This window comes from Peromyscus californicus, unplaced genomic scaffold (genome assembly GCF_007827085.1).
Source record: "Peromyscus californicus insignis strain IS unplaced genomic scaffold, ASM782708v3 Scaffold_4__1_contigs__length_199733344, whole genome shotgun sequence".
Taxonomy (NCBI): Eukaryota; Metazoa; Chordata; class Mammalia; order Rodentia; family Cricetidae; genus Peromyscus; species Peromyscus californicus.
Window position 1 is genome coordinate 14,258,984 of NW_026294562.1, and position 25,285 is coordinate 14,284,268.

The 25,285-nt window shown below is 42.8% G+C and overlaps 1 protein-coding gene and 1 pseudogene across 1 annotated transcript; one reads left to right on the forward strand and one right to left on the reverse strand.

Moving 5' to 3' along the window:
- Positions 1-6,707: 6,707 nt before the first annotated feature.
- Positions 6,708-19,179, reverse strand: Gsto1 (glutathione S-transferase omega 1). Its single transcript, XM_052712598.1, has 6 exons — positions 19,045-19,179; positions 18,835-18,943; positions 16,118-16,340; positions 13,103-13,201; positions 7,892-7,998; positions 6,708-7,190 (listed from the first exon to the last, which is right to left on the reverse strand). Exons 1-6 carry the CDS (start codon positions 19,076-19,078, stop codon positions 7,037-7,039), a joined length of 726 nt encoding a protein of 241 aa, XP_052568558.1. The 5' UTR covers positions 19,079-19,179; the 3' UTR covers positions 6,708-7,036.
- Positions 19,180-21,211: 2,032 nt separating this feature from the next.
- LOC128095010 (40S ribosomal protein S12-like) lies at positions 21,212-25,285 on the forward strand (annotated as a pseudogene).

The window sequence follows — 25,285 nt, forward strand, 5'->3', positions numbered from 1 at the left end:
ATAAAAATTTTCCAGGCTAATAATTTTTCCTTTTCATTACAAATCACCATCTTAAGCAGATAATTGACCATCCCTTCTGTATAACGTGTTCAGCTTGCTATAAATAAATAAATAAATAAATAAATAAGGCCAAACTTTCTCATGGTTTGGCAAATGGAATGAAAGACTTCAGCTCACATCACTCTGAAAGTGAATGTCTGCTTCAATTCCACACTGCTCTCACCTCTCCCTGATACTTTATTTGTGAGATTTCTACCCAAGTTCTGCAAAACTGGCAGTGAGTAAGAACAAGACGCCTAGAGGCCAAGAACTGTTTCTGAGTCCTCCTCCAGCCTGACTTTCAGGCAGAAGTGCTTTAGTTTTCAAGGACACACAGCCCAGCAACACAGCTCCGGTCTGCATGAGGTCGAGGAGGCAGCTGGCCTGGACTCTGACACTGGTGAGCTGAGAGCTTGAATTCCAGCAGGTGGAAAAGGAATTCCTTTGCCTTTCCAGGACTGAGATGAAGTGCAAATGGCTTGCAAACACATTTTATGGAATGAAAGGAAAGCATTATGTGTCTCATTTACACTCAATTATTTCTGATTTACTTCATTTCCCAACCTTCCGTGCCATGTGATCAATACTAGTCCTCCTTTACAAAAGCGCCTCCAGAAAAATGATTTTTTTAACCAGAAAAATAATTTTTTGTCCAAAATGAGAAATTAATAGAGTCAAAGAATTTTAAAAGTCCAAAGACTCTTAAAAGGCCCATTGTCTTGGGCTGCAATAGTGGAGAGTTTAAGTCCAGAAATACGCACAGCACATAATGGCGGCCTCATTGTTGGATCTAAATATTTTCGTCACTAAAATAACAAAGCCTTAGCTTGAGGCTTATAAGATGGACATCTTTGGGATTCTCACCTCTCCAGAATGTCTTGGCTAATAATGATTTTTTTTTTATGAAATAAGAATCTTTGAAATCTTTAGAACAAATTAAACCATAGTTTTAGTCAAGAATCCAGTGAATCTGTGGGAGTTAAGCATAAACGCCAATGCATCATCAATAGTTCCGATAGAGGTAGTAGGGAAGAGCAGGAGTGTTTGGATCAATGCTTGGAAGTGCATAGGTGCCACCTGGTAATGGTTAAGGTAACGGTTAAGTGCCTTGCTGGCACTTTCAATCTGGCAGACGCAGGCATAGGCAGCTACTTCCCTGGAACTGACTTTGATCAAGGACAAGCTTGATGATAAAAGAGGAGCAAGGGACATAGCCATGCCGTGTTGGGTGAGGAGGGGTGAGGAGGGGGCTTCTGAGCAGACTAATGGACCTTCTGTTAGGTCTCAACCCGGGACAATGGACTGAGGTGCCTATTACTAGCACACCAAAGCAGATGCTGGCCACCAGGTTCATCCAGCCTCCCTCAGTCCCTACCTGTTACAGCGTCCTCCTGGCTGGCATACCCTGGCCCCTGCCCTAAAGTTCTCCAGCCCAGGGACTCTTCTCCTCTCTTCATCTCCCTCTCCTCACATGGCCCAACTCAGTCTGCCAGTTACGTCCACTCCGGACTCTCCCAGATGTCTCTGCCTCTGCTGTGTTCATCCCTACATCTGCAATAAAAACCTCAACCTCTCAGGAGCTAGCATGCCCTCCTTTTTAATTGCTTTTTTTAAAATTCACCTTTCATATAAATACAGCAGGTAACTGAGAAAGACACATTCAGATTCTAAAAGGGGAGGCATAAGAGAAAGGCAGAATGAGCTATTGCTGATCTGTTTGGTGCTTTATTACTTCATTTAACCCTTAGCTGGTCCTTTAAGTGTCCTATAGGACTTCCTCTCCCATTCAAAGGATGAGTAAACAGTGTGGGGGATGCTAACAAGATTGAGACTTGTTAAATGTCTCACAACTGGTAAATGTAGGAGAGGAGAAGAATTTTAACTCTGGGGACAACACTTGTCATCCAGCAGCTTAGTCAGTACCAGAAGCAATGGAATGGACAGTCAGAAAACTTCTCCCCACAGAGTAAATACTTTGCAGGTCTCAGCTGCTCAACTCTTGCAATGTAAAAACAGCTATAGGCAATATACGAATGAATGGGTACAGCTGTGCACCAATAAAACCTTACTTATGGACACTGAGCTTGATAGATGTTTTACCAGCCTATAACTTTTAGAGCTGCTTTAGGTTCGTAAGAGTAGAAAGCAGGGCATACAGAGGTATCTCCTGTTCTCCCCACCTCCACGAAGAGCCTCCTCTACTGTTTACACCCCAATAGAAGTGGTGCCTTAGTTACAATAGATGTACGTATATTGACACATCACTCCAAGTCCACGGTTCACAAACCATTTACTGTGGGTCACTTTTGTACGATTTCTACATCCCAAGTTATGATTTTTATTTTGATATTTTCAGCTACTTAAAACAGTATTTTTGAAAAGCATTCTTAGCTCTTTGAGCTGCACAAAATCCAGCAGCTGGCCTGAGTTAGGCTGGCGGTTTTGATTTGGCCATTCATAGTTTATGTTGCAATGGTGGAGCTAACAGTGGTCAGGAACAGGAATTCCATTTGCAAATGAGAAGGTTCTATTGTGCCAGAAGAGGTCCTATTTCCCATTTTCCCCTCATGATTCTCTCCTTCTAAAGGAAACTAAATCTGAGAGCTGGAAATGTCACTTATTAAAGGTTTACCTAAGGAAGCTGTTGTGGTACATGTTATAATCCTAGAACTCTGAGTCTGAGGCAAAAGGACCACAAATTTGAGGCCAACCAGGACTACATAGTGACCCTGTCTCAAGAAGAAAAAAAAAAAAAGGTATGCCTGTACATGAAAGGTCAAGTCTATTTGGTGCACTTTAGACAGAGGCGGGAAGCATTCTTCATCTGTGGGCAGTACTCTAAGGTCAGGGTCTGCAAATGGGCACTGGAGCCACACAGGCTGTGCAACCTGCCTTTTGACCCTTGGGCAAAATCCTGAGCCTCTTAGCCCTCCACTTTTTCCTTGTTTAAGATGACAACCTTAACGGTATGTCCGTGATGGTTTTGAGTATGGAATGAAATCATGTAGACCTCGTCAGTGGAGTTTTAGCTCAGTGTACCTCAAAATTAAAGAGAAATACTAATGAATAAAAATGCTTTTTAGTAGCACGGTGCCTTCTCATCAAGAAGACACACATTGCAATTGAGCCTTGTTGGGCGTGTCCGAGTGAGACACAACCCTCATTTCACTGGTTAGCAGTTTAATGCTGGCTGAATGTGTGGAATGGTGCAGGCTACGTTTCAGTAATGTGATTTTTAATCTCATCAAAGATCACAACGGTTTTCCCAGAAGGATTTTAATCATGACCTTTAAGCTTGTTCTCCACTTCCTCTTAGAGATTGAGTAGGTAACTCCTAAATGGTTTTCTGCAAATGTTCCGTCTATGCTATTTCAGGTTTGCATCTCTATTATATTGGCCAACTCAAGCACAAAAAAAATTGTAACAAGGTCATAGAAACGTATTCCAAAAGTTTCCAGGCATCTGAACATCTGAAATATAATCATATCCATGGTTTGTGTGTGTGTGTGTGTGTGTGTGTGTGTGTCTGTGTCTGTGTCTGTGTCTGTGTCTGTGTCTGTGTCTGTATGTTTGTTTTGTTTTGCTGTGTTTTTTTTCCCCAAGACAGGGTCAACTTGTAGACCAGGCTGGCCTCAAACTTAGAGATCTACCTGCCTCTTCCTCCAGAGTGCTAGAATTAAAGGCGTGCACTATATGTCTGGCTTGAGTTAAAAAAAAAAAATCACTAGTCACTTCAGTCTCTAATACCAGCAGAAACTATATTCCTCTATTTCAGAAACTCTATTACTCTATATGTTCCTTTATTTCAAAGCCTACATGACATGAAGGATTACATTACTGGGTGTTCCATTATTGCTCACTGAATTCTAGGATAAGATGAGGGAAAGAACTCTATTCTCACATCTGCTGTTAGTCCAGGTTTGCAGGGAGTGGGGATCAGAAGGAATCTGGTGTTCCAATGAAGTGGACTTTGGGACATATAGACAAGGTTACCAAAGTTACCACAGGAGGTCCTTTCCCTTCCACTTAAGATAAACTGAGTCAAAGGAGACTTTCTAAAGTACTTACTTCTGTTTCCCTGATCCTACTTAACTTTATAATACGTGACACATTTATGCATCTTGATAATATTTAAATGATCAAAACAAAATATCAAGATTTTGACATCAAAGTTTGTAAACTCAAGCAAAAATATCAACATTTTCTGCTAAACCCAAACCATGATAGTGATGTGGTCAAAAAAGGTGGATCTGAATCAAGCCATTCCCCAGTATCCACCCAGAATTACTCCCAGGGCCCTCTTTGAACACCAAATTCCATATACTTTATATAAAATGATGTAGTGTTTGCAAATAATCTAACACATCCCCGCCCCCCATACATCATACCACTTCTAGATTATTTACAATGCCCAACACAGGGAAACTTTGGTTACATTCTATTGCTTAGGGAATACTGACATGAAAAGTCTGAATACATTCAATACATATGAAATTTTCTTTTCTATTCTAGTCAAATTGGAGAATGTGCAATCCACTGATAACAACAGCTCATATTATTCTGTCTTGGCTTAATAACTAAATGCAACAGCTGTTGAGTAAGAATTTTATAGACATGTAAACTCTTATCTCAAGAGCATCCTTAACTGACTTTACAAGCACAGGCTATATTGGAATCGCATCAGCATTTAATAGCTGCACTGCCTTGGGCAGACAACAAAACCTTCGATAGCCTAGTGCCTCGTCATTCTACTATGTAATATGGAGGGAAGAGTACCATGGGGTTTAGAAGTTTTATTTGGATCAGTATGGTAAACAATTAATACTCACCATGTGTCTTTCATCTGGCAAGTTTTTTAACATTAGCTGTTATTATGTTTACTATTATTTGAATGTAGCAGGAAAGACTTTCATAGCCTTCAAAAAACAGGCAGTCCCTGAAATGAAATTCCCCTGCCTGCTTGTGTCCTCATCAGAAAACATAAATCAATTAATGCCAAGCTGAAGGCAGGAACTCTTGACTGGGGAATGGTACTTGCCAGTCTTCATCCAAGCCAGAAAATAAAAGCAATTTAATTTTGATTACAGGTATCTGGCTTAAAGACCCTTCTTTGCTCTTAGATTGCCTTTTTTTTTTTTTTTGGTTTTGGTTTTGGTTTTGGTTTTTTGAGACAGGGTTTCTCTGTGTAGCCCCAGCTGTCCTGGAACTCACTCTGTAGACCAAGCTGGCCTCGAATTTACAGAGATCCGCTCTCTCTGCCTCCTGAGTGCTGGGATTAAAGGCTTGAGCCACCACCACGCGGCTTTTTTTAAAAAAAATGATTTCTTTACCCTAGTGCTATGTTCTAAGCTCCCTTACAATTTTTTGTGGCAATTTAAGAAAATGAAACATTAGCTATGGTTACATACTTGGGCGTTCTTTTAAAGTGAAAGTGAAAAAACTTAATCCTTTTCTGAGAGCCCAAATTTGAGAAGTTCCCAAAGCTCAGAATTGACCTCAAAATCCTCTGCCCCTCCAATACACTGCAGGCGAGACTGAACCACCCAGTGGCGGTGGCGGAAGAGACGCCCCGAGGCACCTCCCAATGGTTACCGCTCCAACCCGGAGTTGGGGAGCCGGGCGGCAGACAGGAAGGCGGGCCCGCCCCTTCTCGTACGGCTCTGCTCCGCAATTGGCCGCCGCTCCAGCCAATACCCGACGCGTTTGGAAGAGCGAACCAATAGGCGACCGCGTTACAGCAGCTGGCTGGAGAAATGGCGGCTCGGCCCGCTATCTGTGGCTACCGAGAGAGGAAATCTGGCTTCCCATCCCACTGGAGATCCGCGAGGAGCCGTCAAGGCCTGGCCAGTGGCCTGTGGCCCAGGTGGCTCCTCCCGGAGCGAGGACGCTAGTTGTCCCATTTGTGAAGTCAACCGGCTCCCCAGGGTGCGGCCCCACATCACTGTGAGGCTAAATTGCAAATGCGGCGCCGAGCTATGGGTGATTGTTATGCGCTCCTAAGAACGAAGCACCCCGGCATTCTCGCTGGCAAACCTGAAGACACGTCAGAAAACCAGCCGATCGGGGTGGATCTCATTGCTAAGGTCCTCCGGGATATGTTTTCCAGATCCTTCTGCCAACACCTTAGAGCCTCACTTAACCTCAGAACCAGCCACATCATCCCTAAAATGAAACGAGGCTCTCAGACTACCTTCTCCTATGGAGGTGATTGGTGGTAACAGTAGTAAGATTAACCTTTCTCAATAGGGATATATCACCCTTTACTTATCCAGTCTTATATACTGAACTGGCTGATGTGGTCTTAACAGTATAGCATATGAGACACCTGTATCTGTCTAATACGGGATTTGGAAGGAAGGATTTGAAAGGGATTAGAAACAGGAGCTAGGGAGATGATTTGGTGGTGGTTAAGAGTGTTTGCTGCACTTCGAGAGGAAGATTCGGGTCCCATCACCCATGGCCTCTGCCAGTAACACCTTTCCAGGGGCTCTTTAACTCTCTTCTGCCCCCCACCTCCACCTCCCACAAGCACCCGCACACAGACAGTCTTTTTCTTTTCTTTTTTTAAATTAGAAACTGGGAGCCCAAGTAGGAGGTTATCCAGTGACATCGATTTGCGGTTGTTTGGATTCGGTCTTTTATGGTCACAACAAGAATAAGAGAGTTAATGAAGAATGGGGAATTTGCAGTTTTTAATTTAGAAATAAGAAATCAAAAACGACATTTTCTTGAAATCAGGAGACAAAGATAAGTCTGGATTAACTAGGAATGATGGTTTGGGGTTTTTCAGTGAAGAGTGTTAGGACCATTAGAACTGATTATTCTGAAATAGAAATACGGCAGTAGAGGGGCCTGGTGGAAACCCAGTTAGGCCATAAGGCCAAATCAGTGAGAAATGAGCCAGTAAGAATACTGGGTAAAATGAAAGCTGGGTAAAATAAAAGCTTGTTATTCATGTCAATAAAGGAAAATATCATGCACTGAGGACTCTTGCCATTCAGAGCCCATAGTCACAGGCCTCATGGCTGTCCTGTAGGTAGAGACTTAAGAAACCACGAAAGACCTTTGGATCAATTGAGTGGGATGATACTGTGGGGTCTTCCTGCATGGCTGCCATCCAGAGCTTAAGTTTTGGAGTGTCGGCTACACACCTGTAGGAAGACAAGATGAGAGATGTGAACTAGGTGAACTGGGTGGGCATCCCATCGTCCCAAGTTACCACTGCAGTTTATCTCCTTAAACTTTGTAAATGTGTATTTAAGAACACGTAAAATGCAAGCAGTAGACTAGTAACTTTAGACCCGAGTGCTACCATTAAGGTCTTTGTTTCACAGAAGGGGAAGCCAAGATGAGGGCGAGTGACTTGGTCAGTTAGTAGAACTTCAGACTGAGGTTGACAGACAACTAAGTAGTAAATCACCATTTTCTATATGAAATGTGAGTAGAAGTAGCCTCAGATAGCTGTAATTTCTAAGATGCAGAAGTAAGCCATTGTGGCCAACTGTCAAACTCAAAACAGAAGTTTAGAAAGCAATGTAGAAACCTAACAAGTAGGTGGAAAGTAAGAAGTGTTCAACTCTTTAAAAAAAATCTACACCCTTGTGGATTTTTAACCAGTAGAGGGTAAATTTGAAAACGCTCTACTCATGTCAGAGATAGATGTCTCCTACTCCCCAGGGCTGAGGATGAGTATGAGTAGGTAACCAGACAGGTTCTTGTATACCCGGGACTTTCCTCTCTGTTGGTTTCCATTCATGCTGGACCTAATATTCATCTTAGTTCAGAAAAAAAATCCATATGTAATATTACAACTCTCATCTTAAATTATGCACAAAATGTTCAAATATCTTACTCATTGAGTTCCAGTGCTTCCAGCCGTTGAAACCAAGGCCACATAAGATAATCAGCCATAGAGACAGTGTCCCCACCAAAGAAGTCTGAGTTAAAAGGTGTTATAGCCTGAATGTTAAAAAAGGTAAAACAAGTTTATTTGTGCAACTAGGAAAAACATCAAAAACAACAGAAGCAAATTAGGTAGAGCATGTCTAAATCTCTTTTATCCTGATATAGTCAACTTGGGTTTTTATGTGACTCTAATTGGAAATCTAATAGATAGTATACCAGTGTTTTCAACCTTCCTGATGCTGTGACCCTTTAATATAGTTCCTCATGTTGTGGTGATCCCCAAACCATAAAATTATTTTCACTGCTACTTCATAAATGTTATGAATCTTAATGTAAATATCTGTGTTTTCCGATGGTCTTAGGCAAACCCTGTGAAAGGGTTTTTGGGCCACCAAAGGGGTGACAACTCCCTGGTTGAGAACCACTGTAGTATATGGATATGTTGGGAACACAAAGGTCCTTACACTCACAGATAGCACTAGGGAAACCAGGAATACTGAACAGCCAGGGTTGTCTTTTCAAAGGAAGAGATGTATAACCCTTTCTGCCCAGAAGGCTGGAAGTGGAGGTGACTAATAGTCTAGGTAACCCCTGTGCTATCTGTAGGGCCAAGCCATACCTGGCTTCCCGAAAGCTCCTACAACCGTAACTGGAGCTGCCTAATAGTGTAGGTGACCTTTGTGTTATCTGTGTGGCCAAGGGCTTCTCCAAGGCTCCCACAACCAGGACCAGAGGTGGCTGATAGCCCAGATGACCTCTGTGCTATCTGTATGACCAAGAGCACACCAGATCCTCCCCTAGGCCTGTAAGATAATACATGTAACCCATCTCTACAGCCCATCTTATGGACATGCACTTTGAGAAGTTTCGACATAATTATGCCTCTGTGCACAGAGTATTGTACTGTACTTAAATATGCCTAAAATAAACTGCGTGGTGTCAGTCCTAGAAGTTTGAACCAGCACCAGCTCCTGAGTTGTACTGAACCGAATTTCCTTCTTGCCTCAAGCAGATTGTGACTCTGCCAGCCATGGTGGTCACAGAGACCTGTTGTACATATATTTCTACTCCTGTTTGAAATATTTTGCATACTGATACAAATGTAAAATTATATTTGTCATACTGTATGTATGTTCTACCTCTGTTTAGGATATTTTGTATATTGACACATATTAAGGATATTGTTGTCATATTGCATATTGCACTATACATTTCTCTGCTTAAGGTATTTTGTGTATTGTCACAATTTTGAGGTCATTGTCCGTATATGGTACATCTGCTTACAGACTGTTTACCTTGTTAATGTGAAGCCTTAGTCCTTAGATTATTTAGGTAGAGAAGAATTACAGAACTGTAGTCACCTATGCTTGTCATTTCTATAGTTATGTTAGTTAGGTTTTCCAGATTTACAGAAACATATGTTAGATGGATAAGTAATCTTCAAACACTTCACAGAACTAGAGAATATGGCATTTAAATGTTTTGATAAGTTAGAATTCTGTTGACCTGAGACATGATTGCTCCTGGCAGCACCAATCTGATCCCAAGAGAATGTTGGGCTTCTAAGACACTCCGTTTGGAAGTTTGTCTTCTTCTTGGCACAAAATGGCCTGCTGGGCAAAGAACTGCCCATGCCTCTGCTGACAGTATGAACGCTGCCTTTCTGGACGAGTAGGACACAAGGAAAATCGACTACTGAACCTTGCCAAGACAGGGTAAGATGGTCTTTCAAAATTCCTGCTTCTGAAAATGGTCTGTCAGATATTCTAGGCCTGTAGCCAAATTGGATTCCCCAACGATGCTGAGAAACTTTAGGCGACTATCCAGGCTGCCAGCTGTCTGTCTGTTCTCACAAGAATTTCGGAAATTGCTTGCTTGCATTTTCTGTTTTCTCAGCTATTATTATGTTCCTTCTCAGGTCTTTGTTGGAGTTGAAGATTAGAGAGTTACAGTTACAATCTTCTTGTATCTTAGCTAGAATATATTAAGTACTAAAGTTAGAATCTTTAGGATAGGACAGCTATTGGAGTAATCTCAGTAATTTTCCATTTACCTTTGATCTGGACATTTCTGGACATTTAGCATGTCTTTCTTGTTTGATGTAGTTCCGTTTTTGTTTATGTTATTACCCTTTGTTTTTCCTGGACAATACTTGATAATCATTCTTATTGTATATGGTTTGCATTAAGTTTAGAACCTTCTTATTTAGACAAAAAGGGGAAATATAGTGGTATTTGCTCTGCCCATGACCTTGGGCTATAGGGCCCGAAGGAGGCGGTGCTTCTTGCCATTGTACATGACCTCTTAAAAGGAAAGGGAGAAGGGTCACATGCCCCTTCTCCCTGCTGCCTGCAAGGTGGATTCACTCCCGATCAGATCACAGGACAACTTCAGCTGTCTACTCCATTCTGTATTCGTGAGTGTATTTCCTCAATTTACCCTAATAAATTTCCCTAATACTCCTTAAACAGACTTCTGTGTATTTCTTGCATTAGAGACCCCCACACTGATGTACACCGCAGCACTGTTTGGAATAGCTCAACTGTGAGCATGCTACTTGTCCAGAGTACAGTAAAGAATTTTTGCTACTATCAAACCTTAGAACACTGGACAGCAAATAGACAGGAACTATACTTAGCGTAGATGAATCTTAAAACACTAAATCAGAGTGGAAGAAGCTATTAAAACATGCACATTATATAGCTGTATTTGTATAAAGCTTGAAACAACCCAAACTTCGTATGTGGTTCTTAATACAGATGCTGGTACCATGATGTGTTTATTTTTTAAAAAGTTGTCAAGTTGTACTTTTATGCATTGAGTGCTTCTCTGAATGTAAATTTTTAGTTAAAAACATACTTAAAATATCCTAGAAATAGATACAATTAGGTACTAAACAGGTGAAAATTATTTGAATAACACTAAATTCAAATGGGATGTTTCTGAAATTTAAGAAGGTGAGTTGATAGTAGGGTTTCACCAAAGAAGGAAAATACGAATATTATTTGACTAAACAAACTTATACCTGATAGAGGAAGGTAGGGTACATATGACTAAAATTCATTATCTTCATATACGACACAAAGAATTTTAAAAGACCAGAACCAAGCCAATTTGCCCATTATAAATGACCTCTGTAGTCTTCCTCAGGGACCATGTCATGTTCTACAATGTGGATAGATTGTTCATGTCTGATTATTTGTCTTCTCGCCACTAAAATAAGAACCTGAAGAATGTGAATTGCATCTTTCCAGCTTCCATGCTGTCCCATGGAAAACCATGATTAGCAAAAACTGATTTAAGAACAAATATAAAACCCCACAATGAATCACCAGTAAAGAAACTGAACTGCACAGTAGAGCAGGCACAAATTAAAACACCCTGCTAAACTGTTTTAGGGGCTAGAAAAATAAGGGAAGCTACCCAACCCATTTTAGGAGACTGGAACATTTATGATGCCAGACCCAAATAAGGGTATCAGTGTGGGTCAAACCCATGAGTATATATTGAGTCTATAATACATATGAAAGTCCACTGAGCAAGATGCCAACCCCTCTGTAGGCCTGGCCTAGATGCCTTGAGAGGCACAAGTCAGGTTTTTCAGGTTAGAGTCCGTGGCTTCTGGGGCACTGTGTGCCTTTCAGTTCCTGAGAAACCAAGGCATTCCCTCGGGCAGTGAAGTGTTCAGGCCGCTTTGTGTTTCTGTATGTTCCCTCAGTAGTCAAGGAAGCAAGTGTGGACACTTCACAGGACAATCGCTCTTAAGACATTTATCTTGTGTAACCAACCTGTCTAGCTTGTAAACATCATTGTGTCCTAGCAACTACAACTGTATCGATCCTGGCAACTGCCATGATACTCTGTTTCTGATAAAGGTATAAAAAGTCTGGCTGCTCAATAAAAATTGCCACAGCTTAAGTTTTGCTGTGGACCCTCCAAGGCCTGGTTTAGTTCCTCCAGGCTATATCAGGTGACCTTGGCCTGATTAAGTAATCGTGGGTGCTTACAGACCACAAGCATTAGGTTAAAGGGAATGGGTCCTGTGAACATTTCCATAGATGTAACAGATGCCAGAAACATTGAGTATCCAGTGTAAGAATTAGCAGATTAGGGCTAGAGAGATGGCTCAGAGGTTCAGGGCATGTTCTGTTTTTCTACAGGACTGGAGTTTGGATCCCAGCACCCATGTCAAGTGGCTCACAACTGCCTGTAACTCCCAATCCAGGGGATCCAACAGGTGTGGCTGCACCCACCTGCACCTGCACTATCCCCTCACATACACATAATTAAAAGTAAAAAGAGTAAAGTCTTAAAAAATAGCAAATTAGCAACAGGATATAGTGGGGAAAAAAAACTTCAGAAAAAAACCAGATCAAACTCCATGCTCAGTGATAAAATGCTAGGATGCATCCCCATTGAAGATAGCATCTATGCTTTCCCTCAGTAAAATCTGTGGTTAAGTGTGAACAAGTGTCTCAGGACCAGGAAGAAAGCTTTATCTCAAAGCTTTATCCCAAAGGACAGCTCTCCCCAAAAGGAAAGAAATCTGGGCTTCCTTACATGTCTGCATTCCTGGCAGACTTCATAGTGGGAAACGCTGATTACATCAGCAGCAGGGGAAAGTAATACAGTGGCATCTGTTGTCTGATTACAACTAGGTTAAACTATTATTTTAAATATATGAACATAGACTGGAAACAAGAATGGACAAATGGAAACAAGACACATATTGTGGAAATGTTGGTAATATTTCTCATTGTTATTTTAATGCTGATGTACTAAATACCTCAAGCCCATAAGCCATGTGTGGTCATGCATGCCTGTAACACTAGCACTCAGGCAACTGAGGCAGGAGGATCATGACTTTAAGGCCAGTATGGGCTGCATCGTGAGTCTGAGGCTAGCCTGGGATGCAATGACACCTGTCTCAAAAACCTAAACGAAATAAAAACAAGTCAGTGATGTACTTTTAGGCGTTTGGATTTATATCAGGAGCACAACAGCCTATAGAAATCTGTTGTGATTTCTTCTTATTTGGTACTATTTCTAATTGTCAGAAAGTGATTTAGAGAGTGAGCTTCTGAAGGGGGGAGGGGAAGGAAAGGAGTGTAGATATCGATTCTCATGTATTATGGTGAAAGCCAAGAGAAGTGAGTACCTCCTCTAGCTTGCGAAGTTCCTTTCTCAGTTCTTCTTTTAAGTCAGCAGAGTCTTCCTTCTTCTTCGCTCTAATAAAGCTTGTAACCAAAGGTGGTACCTGCACAGAGGATGATTTTTTAGTTTATCAGTGTGAGGCTATTGCCCACCCAACACACACACACACACACACACACACACACGAACCCTCATAGTCCTGACCCCCAACACACACACATACAAACATAATAGAACCCTCATGTGGGGGGGCCCAAAACAGCTTGACCACACAGCTGCCATGACAGGCTTACTGGAAGGTACCACCCAGTCCCCAGAAAAAGCCATAAGCTGACCCCACTGGGGATGGAGGCAGCATCTAAGGGGAAATACCTAACATTCCAAATAGTCTCAGCACACACCTATACCCCCAAGACAAATATCAGCCAATCAGGGTCCCGAACCCTGGAAATCCCTTCATGCCAACCTCTGCTATGATAAAAACCCCACCCTGCCAGGCTTGGCACTCTCATACCATACTACTGTGTGAACACATGGAGGGTCCAAGCACCAGCTTGCTTGAATAAAGGCTCTTTGCTTTTACATACAGGATTCGGTCTCCGTGGTAGTCTTTTGGGGGTCCCTGAGATCTGGGCATAACACCTCATAGTCCTGTCCCCCAACACACACACACAAACATAATAGAACCCTCATGGTCCTGGTACACCTCCAGAGTGTTGTAGAGACAAGTGTGGACCAAGTCCCAGTGTTTACAGAAACCACAGCCTGATCTTATAAAACTTTTTGTAGACTAGGATGTGAGACTGCACAGATTTTGTAATTTGCAGATAATGGAACCCATTTTGGCAAATTTGAGCCCAAAATTTCATAAGTAGACACCAAGTGGCCTAGAACTGAAGCCTGGAACTATGGGAACTTTCTAAAATCATACTGAGAAATAGACTAACCAAGAGGTACCAGCTCCTGCCAGTGCTAGTGAGCACTAATAGGCATTTGTACTGCTACACACTGAGACAACTAGAAACAATGGCTCGAACACCATTACTCCCCTAGAATTTAATCTTGCAGCCACCACCACCACCCCTATAACTAGAAGCTCTGCAACCTGTTTTGCTGGCCCTGGCCATCCACACCAGGCCTGTTTATTCACACTGCCCTTATCTCAGATGAAGGCCACCGTGTGTATCTAACAAGGAGGGCCTAGGCCACAGGCCATGGCCCCAGTCGCAAAGGGAGCTGGGAAGAGAAGTCTTCTGAGTTCTACCTTAGAACCACAAGACTATTTGAAGGGGACTTGAGTTGCTGAAGACTTGACAGGTGTGGTGTCTGGCGTTTTAATGAGTATGGTTGGAGTTGTGAGTTTTGATACTGAGCTCTTCAAAATGACCTCACTGTCAGAGAAGAAAGCACACGCAGTCCCATGAAATCCCATCAATGTCAGTACAGCTGGCCTCAGGGACTGATGATCCAACACAGGCCTTCCTCCCACACTGCCATCTTTGACTGCCTAGTGTTTCATCCATACTAACCCTTAATATCTCTTCCATATTATCTTGTCAGTTCCTCTTAATTTTGGTTTTCCCTAAAAATGCAATTGATGTGGCTTTGATTTCTCAAGTGATAGATATGTCTTTACATATGACTGTCTAAGTTTGTGTCTCATTTCCAAGTTCCCAAGAGTGAAGACGACCAGCCCCTCCAGCAGGGCAGAGCACATCTCTGTTGTGATGAGCTGTAGCTCCGAGCCCAGGAGCTTGTGGTACAGAGGCTGCCCTTTCCCCTGGGATAAACAGGGAAAGAATGGTGGGCAACTCCAGTTTTGCTTTCTTCTCTTTCTTTCTGGACAGTAAATAAATCTTATTACTACCGTGTGTGTGTGTGTGTGTGTGTGTGTGTGTGTGTGTGTGTGTGTTGGGGAGGGGTTATATGCACTGGAGTGTGTGGACGCAGTGCACCCATGCATGTAGAGGCAGAGCAGAACATTGATGACTTTATCGTCACTTACTGCCATATGACAGTGTCTTTCATTGAGCCAGAAATTTGTGCCTGGGCTGGCTGGGCAGGGAGCTCTCCAGATCTGGGTGGTGCTACCCTCCATCGCCAGTGCACACAGACACCCCAGCAGTGCTGCTACCCTCCCCCCACCACTGCACACACACACACACACACACACACACACACACACACACACACACACACACATACACACACCATACTACCAAAGTAATTCATCCGAATGGATGTAAGAGAGTATCACTATTCTTGGTGTCTAAACACATATCTGTTGGTCATCTCTCTGCTAATACTAATTTGAATTAATCCACTCCAACGATAAATAAGATGCAAGCATATTCTTCCCCAGGAACCTCAGTGGATCATCACTGCTAAGAACTGGCCATAGCAATTAAGAGCTAATGCTGGGTAGGTACCATGCATCTAGACACTTCGTGTTAGACCTGTTTACATGTGACCTAACACACTAGAGGTAAAACAAGAAATCTGCCCCAAAGCACACAGTCTGAACATTTCCAAGCAAGTCACACACCTAGGCAGTAAGCGAACAGTGATGGACAGACAGCCCTGTCTTCATGGCGCTCACATTTGCAGGCAACAAGGGCAAGAAGGCAGGCAGTTATGAGGGCAGAGGGCCAAGAGCCTTGATGAGGAAAAGCTCATTGGAACAGAGCTGGAGTCCTGAGCGGCCTGGACATGTTTCTAGAAGGCAGCAGGTCCAAGCATATACATCAAAGCTGCCTAAACCGAGGAAAAGAAGGGAGAAGACTCCCAGCCACAGCTGAGGGAGCAGGGGAGATGTGTGGCAAGACTGGGGGAAAATCATCAGGGGTAGAGTCAGGAGAAAGGGCCAAGAGGGCTGATTATGAAAGGCAAGCAGGGAGCAGAGCACCAGAGCCTGGCAGGGCACAGCAATGGAGTATAGTCCTCTGCTAATGTTCCCAGCCTCTGAGCCATCACAGAGGCAGTGCTGATTTAGCTTAATACACCAGCTGGAAATTCTTACCTTAGAGAATAACTCTAAGTTCATCTTCTGGCAAGCTTTCTTGTAAGGTTCATCTGGGAACAATTTCTTCTCCGGGTACGCCTCATCCAGGTACTCACAAATGATGATGGAATCGGAGATTAAGCGACCCTGACTGTCCTCCAGAACTGGCACCAGCCCAGATGGATTCTTCTTGAAGAACCATTCGGGCTTGTTTTTCAGGTTGATGTTGATGATTTCGTGCCTGAAAGACACAAGACTACTGAAGAGAGCAAGGCATTTTCTGTTTTCCCGAACTAGTGTTGAGTGGCTCTACCGTCTACTTAGTTAACGAGACCTGGGATTAGGAAGAAAGTTCTGCCTCTGTCTTCACCATGCTCCATCAGCAGTTTGAGAACCTGGCTCCAATGCCCTCAGCAAGCCAATCAGACAGTGCTCACTTTTGTGTTTATCTGACTTGTTTCACTTAAGGTCCCCAGGATCCATCTCTGTCACACACTGTAGACTTCATTTAAAGGTGGGACAGCTGGGAGGTGGTGGTGCACGCCTTTAATCCCAGCACTCAGGAGGCAGAGCCAGGTGGAACTCTGTGAGTTCGAGACCAACCTGGTTTACAGAGCTAGTTCCAGGACAGTCTCCAAAGCTACACAGAGAAATCCTTATTAGAATCAACCTGATAAAAACCTCACTTCATTTTGATTCAGTTCAAAATGTGTTGAACTGATTCAACAATTCATTTTGCTAATACAAATTTTGAAATTCTTACAGTGGTATATTCTAAAAATCCCATAAAATGAATCAGATTAAATCCATATTGTTGATATATTTTCTTTCTTTTCTTTAAAAAAAAATGTTTTAAAAATCATGAAAAGCATGCAGCTGGAGAGACAGCCCAGTGGTGGAGGGTACTTGCTGCTCTTGCAGAGGATTTGGGTTCAGTTCCCAGGACCCATGTCAGGGTTTACAACTGTCTGAACCCTACCTAGTTCCCAGAGATCCAATGCCCTCTTTTGCTCTGTGGGATCCTGCAAGCCCAAGGTACACATAAACTCATACACATACATATAAAAATAAAATACTTTTCAAATTTATAGAAAATAAATAAAAAAGAATCCACTGGTGCCACACTAATTCCAGATTGTAACTGTATTCCCTTGTATCTTGCAGAGAGTATAAGAGACAGTGTTATAATTAATTCTTCAAGCAATGTTTGTACACCTCAAATCAGGAGCAGAGTCCAGTAGGACAGATCACTCAAGAGTAAGATATCCCAACACCTCTGATTTCCTGTTTCATCACCAACAGAACAGATTTAGTTTGTAGATTTAATTACATAGTCCTTCACAAAAAAAAAGCAGTGTGAACATTGAAGTAAACTCCTGCGTTTGTGTGTGCAAAAATGTTCCTATACTGACTGTGTGTGTGTATGTGTGTGTGTGTGTGTGTGTGTGAAAAGGTTCATTTACTGACATAATAATGAACACACAGACCAGCTGCTGAGGGGAAAACAAAACCCTCTGACATAGAATAATGTTCATCTCTGAGAATTATACTTTGAAAACGAAAGGAGGGTCCTGGGCTTTAGAGATCAAGAACACAGGAATGCTGATATTTTGAGCAGCAGTCAACATACCTGTGCCCACAAGCTGGGGGATGCTCCTTACAGAGAACACACTACAGATCTGGCCTGTGTAAGATGTCATTGCTCTCGGAAAAGCTTCCTGGGGTTCCAAAGTGATCTGTGAAGTTCGTAGAGCAGTGATATGCACTGTCTGAAGGTACCCCCTCCCCAATAAGAGCCTATCTCCCCACTGTTATAGTAAAATAATTTCAAATTTGCTTTGGGAAACTCCTGATGAGAAACATAATTCTTTTCCACCTAGAGTTTTAGCAGGAAACACATAACAAGGCATTGTGCCCTGCTTGCGCTTCCCCTTGCATGAGGACAGTAAATATCTCTTATTGTTCAATTCAGTTTGAGTTTCTTAGTGACAGAAGTTCTGACTAAAACAGAAAATTTGCTCTAGGAAAATACTACCAAAAATATTTTCTTATTTTTTCAAAACCATGCTCTCTCATCCAAATGAAATCAAAATTGTTATGAAGTGATAGTTAATTTTAAAATATATCTTACCATTTAGGGAAAAGAACTGCCTGCCTATCCAATTCTCCCCATGAATATTTTCTTAAGAGTGATCTTCCAAACAGCAAGTGTCTAATAATTATTCTCAGAGAAAAACCAAGTGACTCGCCAATTGTAGATAACCTGTAGGTCAACGACTGTTAGTTTAAATAATATGGCTTTGCAAAGTGACTTTTAGACACAGACTCTCCCCTTGATTTTGCAAGAGCCCAACCCATGGGGCTGTGCACAGGAAAGTTGACTCAGAACTCTGCTTGCCAGGTCAAGTTCTGATCTTGGTCTCTAGGTTGAAAGCGAAGCTCAGTAGACCAAGAATCCAGGGACCAGAGCTGAGATAGCCTTCACGGTGTTCAGCGATCCTGGGCAAATGACTAATTTTACAGAAGAAACGGCTTTTCCAAGCCGTGGAATGCTTAAACAGGATGGCCTAGAGCCCAGGAGTCTGTGACAATTCTCCCCTTGAAAAGAGGGTGTGAAACATAAGTCTCCTACAAAAGGCTGAGAATATTGCCCCTAAACACAAAACCAACGCTCCGAGGGTCTGAAGCAAGCCACCAGCCCCGGGCAGCTAGGGAGTCGTCGCCCTGGTCCTCACCGGATTCCCTTGGCCTGCAGGACCATCAGCGTCCTCTGAGCGAAGGGGCAGAACCTCATGCTGTAGACTCGGATCTGGCCCTCCGGGACTGGACCGGGAGGCGGGCTTCCTGCAGGAGAGAAGAGGCGGCCACAGCCCAGATCACACAGAGATCCGGGACATCCCGGACATCCCCGGTCCCCAGAGCCTGCTCGCCGCGGGCAGCCTCACCTTTCCCCAAGCACTTGGAGGATGCCCCGGACATCGTTGAGCTGTGCAGGCCGAGAGTCACGAGAGTCCCGCTCTAGTTCGTGGGCGACTCGGGAAACACATGGCCTCGACTCGCCTTAAGTGCCTGCGCTCAGCTCCGCCCAGACCACGCCCCCAGCCCGGAAGCTGGCCAATCCCCCACACAGATCAGCGCTTAAAGGGGACCTGTGGTTCCCTTGTGTCACTTGCTGGCCACCTGGAGATTCACCAAAGCTGAGATGCTCAGGGCCACCCCAGCCCTCCATGCAGAAAGCGGTCTCCTGTCTGTCTTCACACAGGACTCTGGCCCTGACCTCCGTACCTCCCACACCCACTCCCTGGCCACCAAGGCATGCCCTGGTAGTCCACATGGTACCGGCCTCTGGTCTGCGACCCTTGGCGCTAGGAACACGTGGGCGCTACTCTCAGTTCTTGTTCTGCCCCAAGATTTCCAAGACTTGGGTCCTGTGGCCTGGTCTCTACATTCCAAAGGGTCACTCCAAAGGCTCTTGCTGTAACCTACTACTCCATGGAGATGGTCTAGCTTCTTGGACAGTAGTACTAGTCACCATCCCCACTCACGGAAGCACATTTTAGCACACCGAAAAGAGCACACATCTGGATGTTATCGGCCTCAGAATGACGGTTGTGCTTTCAAAATCCCATCCATAAAACATGTGTTTGGAAGCCCTAGAAAGCACGCAAGCTGATTTAAGCGCAGTGGACTGAGGGAATTTAGCTTCTCTGGTTTACAGGGGAAAAAAAAAAATCTGATCAAAGGGTGTGTGAAAAAACAGTATCTTTTCCCTTAGGAGTCAGGAAAGTGGAGCGGAGCCTGCACACCAGGATTCACACAGCCAACAGTTGACAACCAGTAACTCTGGCGCTATTTACGGAAGACTATGCCTGGGTTTTGTTTCCAGCTCTATTACTGGAGAAGCAGAGAATGTCCTTGGAGCTTGCTCCACTTCTGATCTTAGCTTCTTGTGTTCACTAAAACTATGGAACAAAGTACCAAAATGGCTTAACCAGCAGGTACACCTAAAGATCCCAGCCGGGGAATGGTAGCATCCTAGCAGACGGTGCTTCCCATGTGGCCAGACTAACCAGCATAGAGCAAACATGAACTCTTCAAAGAAATAAAGGAATACATACTGTTACAGCAAGCCACTGCACGAGATCATTGGTCTGCATTATAGCAGACATCATGTTTAAGTCCTGGCAGCTGGAAGCATAGTGCCAGGACATCTGGGCACCTATCACGGTTGGCCACAGTTAAAATGGCACAGGACTATGTATTTTGCAGCTGTAAATGTCAATAATTAGCCTGAAGAGATTAATTTGAACTAACTGTATTGCAAGGAGATGAAAGATTAAAAGCCTTAGTGACAAGAAATAGTTTTTACCTTCTAAGTAATGCCCACCTTCACAATCCAGATATATCTACTTGATACAGCATCCTCCTGTGACTTTTCAGAAAAGTGATGGATGACTTCATACCTTTAACTATATAATCTATATGGACGGGATTAAGTTCAGGTTGTTGAAGGTCACATTAACTGCCTTACAGTTGGTATTTAAATAAAAACATTTGTTTTTATAAGTTAAGAACAACTGAAGAATCTGACCATTATCTTTTACAACACCCTATCCAGATAGTAGATAGGCTCCTCATTTCTCTGAAACTGAAGGCACCTTGGATTCCAGGAATAATAGAGCATTGCAGACAGATCATCTCATGAGACGATCACCCCAAAACAGGAACCATCACCTTGTGAGAACCAGATTGTCCACACGAACAATAAAGACTCCCTTAAAAGTTATCTTGTAGAAACAGACTGAGCTATGGTTGGACCAATCATAGCCCGACCAGCACTGTTTAATTTGCATGCCTCTTACCCACTCCCCAAATTCTCCCTCCATTTAAATCTAAAGCTCCTACCAGCGCCTTAGAAGGAGGGATGAAATACCTAAATGGCCATTTTGATTAAAACCTTTTCATACATTTCCAATTACTTCCACTTGTTTTCTTCAGGCTGGAGTTGGGCCTCTAGCCTAAGGCTCCAGTGAACAAACTGCTTGACTTAATTAATTCTATGACTGTCCCTAGCAGGGAAAATGGACTTCATCAAAGAGATTCTGTGGAAAGATGCTGGCTAAACAGTTGAGTGAACAAGGTAGGAAGGCCAGAGTCTGGTCAATGAAGAAAAACTATCCTCACAATCGGAAGCTACGCAGGAACAAATGTACGTAAATAAAGACAGGAACTTAAGTTAAACGGAGAGGGGAATGAATTAACAGTGGTTTACTCATGTAATGGAAATGCGGGCAAGGAATGATTCAAGAGTTTGGGCCACTTTCTGTTCAACTGGAAGATGGCTTCTGGACGGTGGTTCTGCTGTGACACAGATGAAGTGGGGCAGGGAAACAAGGTAGACTCTGCTGTCATCTGAGAACTTCCTATGCAATTTTTTTTTTTTTTTTTTTTTTTTTTTTTTTTTTTTTTTTTTTTTTTTTTTTTTACCAAGGTGGCCATGTCAGAGGAAGGAGCAGCAAGTGGCAGTTGACTGCAGGGGGTCGGCCCACCAGGAAGCAAAGCTCCAGCGGGTGAATCTTTGATAGGCAGGTCCTCAAGAGCTGCAGCCCCAGGATGTCTCCTGCTGCTGCTGTGCCTTTACATGTTTGCCACTGCCATTTTTCTCTGCTATCTGGCATGGTGTGAATAGGCATGGAAAAATCCCCACTGACCTTAATGTAACGTGATGAACTCTTGGAAATAACCCGCTCTGCTAGGCGTTTTGACCTGTGGATCCTGAAGATGATTTCCTGCTGCGCCTTACATGTGTGCCACTGCGGTTTTTCTCTGGTATTCATGATGTGAATGAGCATGGAGAGATCCCCACTGACCTTAACGTGATGTGATTATCTCTTGGAAATAACCCGTTCTACTAGGCATTTTGATCTGTGGACTATTGTGAAGATAATTTCCTCCTAAGCTGTACTGTTTAACTGAAGCAATGATTATATATATATTATATATATATATGTATAATAATAGTGTTAGTTTAAATAGGATTTTGATCATTGAGGGTCTTTAATAAGTATAGTGAGGGATTGTGATAGAGGTTAGCTTAGTGGGTGACCTAACATAGGCCAAAGCAAGCTATGGTGTTGCCCCACCCTGATAAAGCAGGAGCTGCATAAGATAAGAAGAATTAAAACCAGGAAGTGTCACACAGTTAGAACACATGAGTTTCTCTTGAGGAGCCCTATAGACTGTTAATCTTTAAGAAAAACAGTTGAGTTCCAGAAGCCCTGCTAGCTCAAGTTCGTTTACTCTTAATGTTGAGAGCTACGTTCACGGGTTAGCAGGTTTCAGAGTGCATCATAGCTAAAACAAAGCTTTAAATATGACTTAAAGTTAGGTTAAGATGTTTTTGTTAATAGCTTTGAGGTGAAAAACCCTTGGGAAACAATCTGAAGTTCAGAAAGGCACATAGTTGAGTGAGGGACTCACTGAGGTCAGGGAACAAGAACAAAGCATCCCGGTTCTTATTAGCTGATGTGCCTTTTCTGCTAGGATGGGCTGGTGATCAAGGATGATGATTAATTCCTTGTGCCCATTTCTGCCTTCAGCTTCCTGATATAAAAAACTGTTGACAAATGGGTATGCACTTGAAGATTTAAAGTAGAGGTGACTGATTCTTTTTTCATATACAAAAGTTTAGGTTTGTGATTCTTTTTAGATTTCTTATAAGATTACCTTTTGAGATAGGAAATAAAGTGATTGATCCTTTCTTTGTAACCGCAAAATGCAGCCTACCAGTAAAAGAACTGGTTGAGAAAAATACCTTGCTTTCTTACACTCAGTTAACCTATAACTAATTGCTTGGCTATGGGTGTATGTGAGTTCTTGGGATAATTTGGTTTTTGTCTATAGTACATGGGATGTTTAATCATGTAAGGGATATGGGAAACATGTTTTTTACATATATTCATTATAATAATTCACTTGAAAAACAGAATGTAACCACATTTTAATTTTTATGTTACTTGAAAGATTTTGCTGGAATATATAAGCCAAAAAGGAAAAATAAAGAAAAGATAAGGGAGAGAGAGAGAGAAAAAAAAAACAGAGAAAGACCCTAAGAGTGTGTGCGTGTTTTCCCTTTTTTGCCGGCCCCAGAGAGTTAAGTTTTACTCCCTCAGAAAAATCAAGTTAACTGATAGTCTGCCAACTCTGTAGGCTCCCCATCAAACCCTGAGCTGCTGAAAGCTGGTCCTCACGGCAGCAATATTTTACTCTATGTTATTCTGGAAAACATTTTAAGAAAGTGATTCTTTTTTCCTTTTTGAGACAGTGTCTCTCTACATAGTCTTGTCTATCCTAGAACTCACTATGAAAACCAATCTGGCTTTGAACTCACAGAGATCCACCTGTCTTTGCCTCCCAGAGTGCTAGGAGTAAAGGCATATGCCACCATGTATGGCTAAGAAACTGATTCTTTAGAATGGAAAACACCTTTTTCCTGTTACTGCCAAGGCCCATAATCTACCACCATGGCCAAGTATTGAGAGTCGCTGGTAGCAAAAGGCCATGAGAGTATACAGCAGGTGACAACTAGAGTTCAGAAGGTCAACCTATCAGAACTAAGAGGAAACCATCACGCAAGATGTTGTGAAATTACTATCTTTTGAATGAATTGTCTGTTTCTTGTTGTAAACTTCTTGTGCAATAACAGCTATGATTCTCCCCATTTACCGTGCATCTCCATGTCATGTGTACATGTGATCTCATGATTGCATCTCAATCTTGGGCACAACTTTCCCTATACAATTGGGGTGGTTAGATAACTGCCCTCAGCTGAGTTTATTTTTTTTTTTAACATACATCTGGCCAGGGCCATTCTCCAGACAAAAGTATTTCAGCTAAGATACCTTTTTATCCAAGAACAAATGCAGATAGATAAACATTAGCTCATCTTACCCACAGACAGAGAAAATAACCACTAGCAATCAAATCCTCAACCCCTTACCTTCACCCCGGGTTATTTACACAAGACCCTAACTTAAGAGAGTTACTGCTCACATTTCTGAGATGATGTTTTAGCCACTTGCTAGCTACTGAGTTAAGGCAGTTATTTCTCACTGACCTAAGGAGATTTCCTGACCTAAGGCCAGGCTGGCAATAGGTGCCAAGCTTCGTTTCCTGCGCAAATTAAGATTTTATCCTCTCCCTTTTATCTCAGCTATGTGCTATTCCAATATTTCCTTAGCAATTACTCAAGAGCAGAAATACTTTTACTAACCAAATGCTACGTGCTTTGACATAGGTTGCTTAGCAACCGAGCATACGTCCCCTGCCCTTCCAGAAAGTGGCTGCTACTGGGATGAGCAGGGAAAAAAGCGGCACTAAAGACAGTTTTACTTTTCTAGTGACTTATTGACATTTACAGACCCCTAACATTCTACCTAACCACTTCAAGATTATAGTTTGAGCACATAAATTACTCTTTAGAATCCCTAATTGATCTTAGCCTTTAGTTGACCCTACCAGAGAACTCCCCTTTAGTCACTCCCCCTTTGGGTTGTAATTGGAAGCTGACAATTATTGCTTTATGTGTGGAGCCTTATCATCTCTCCCTGCGACCTTGAAACTTCAAGCCTCACATTGCTTTGCCGAAGACTTACTGCGTGTGTATATATAGGGGTTCCCCCACAGCACGGAAAGAGATTTGATTTAGAAGAACAAAGTGAATGGACTAAAGAACTCAGTGTGCTTAGATTCATTTGATAATCCCTCAGATTAGACCCCTCACCTTGTTGTTAGACTCTGCCATGGACCCTGAGAAGCTGAGGAAGGCATTGCTGCTGGAGGGGATATCGACGTCAATACTGCTTTTCGAGAGGTGCTGAAGACCACCCTCATCCACCATAGCCCAGCACGTGGCAGACAGGAAGCCCATCTCTGTGTGCTGTGCTTGCATCCAATAGTGATGAGCCTGTGTACATCAAGTTGGCGGGGAAACTTTGTGCTGAGCACCAAATCAATGTAATTAAGGTTGACGACAAGAAACTAGGAGAATGGGTAGGCCTCTGTAAAACTGGTGGAGAGGGAAAACCGTTTAAGGTTGTTGGTTGCATTTGTGTAGTGTTTAAGAACTATGGCAACGACTCTCAACCCAAGGATGTCACCAAAGAGTACTTTAAATACAAGAAATGA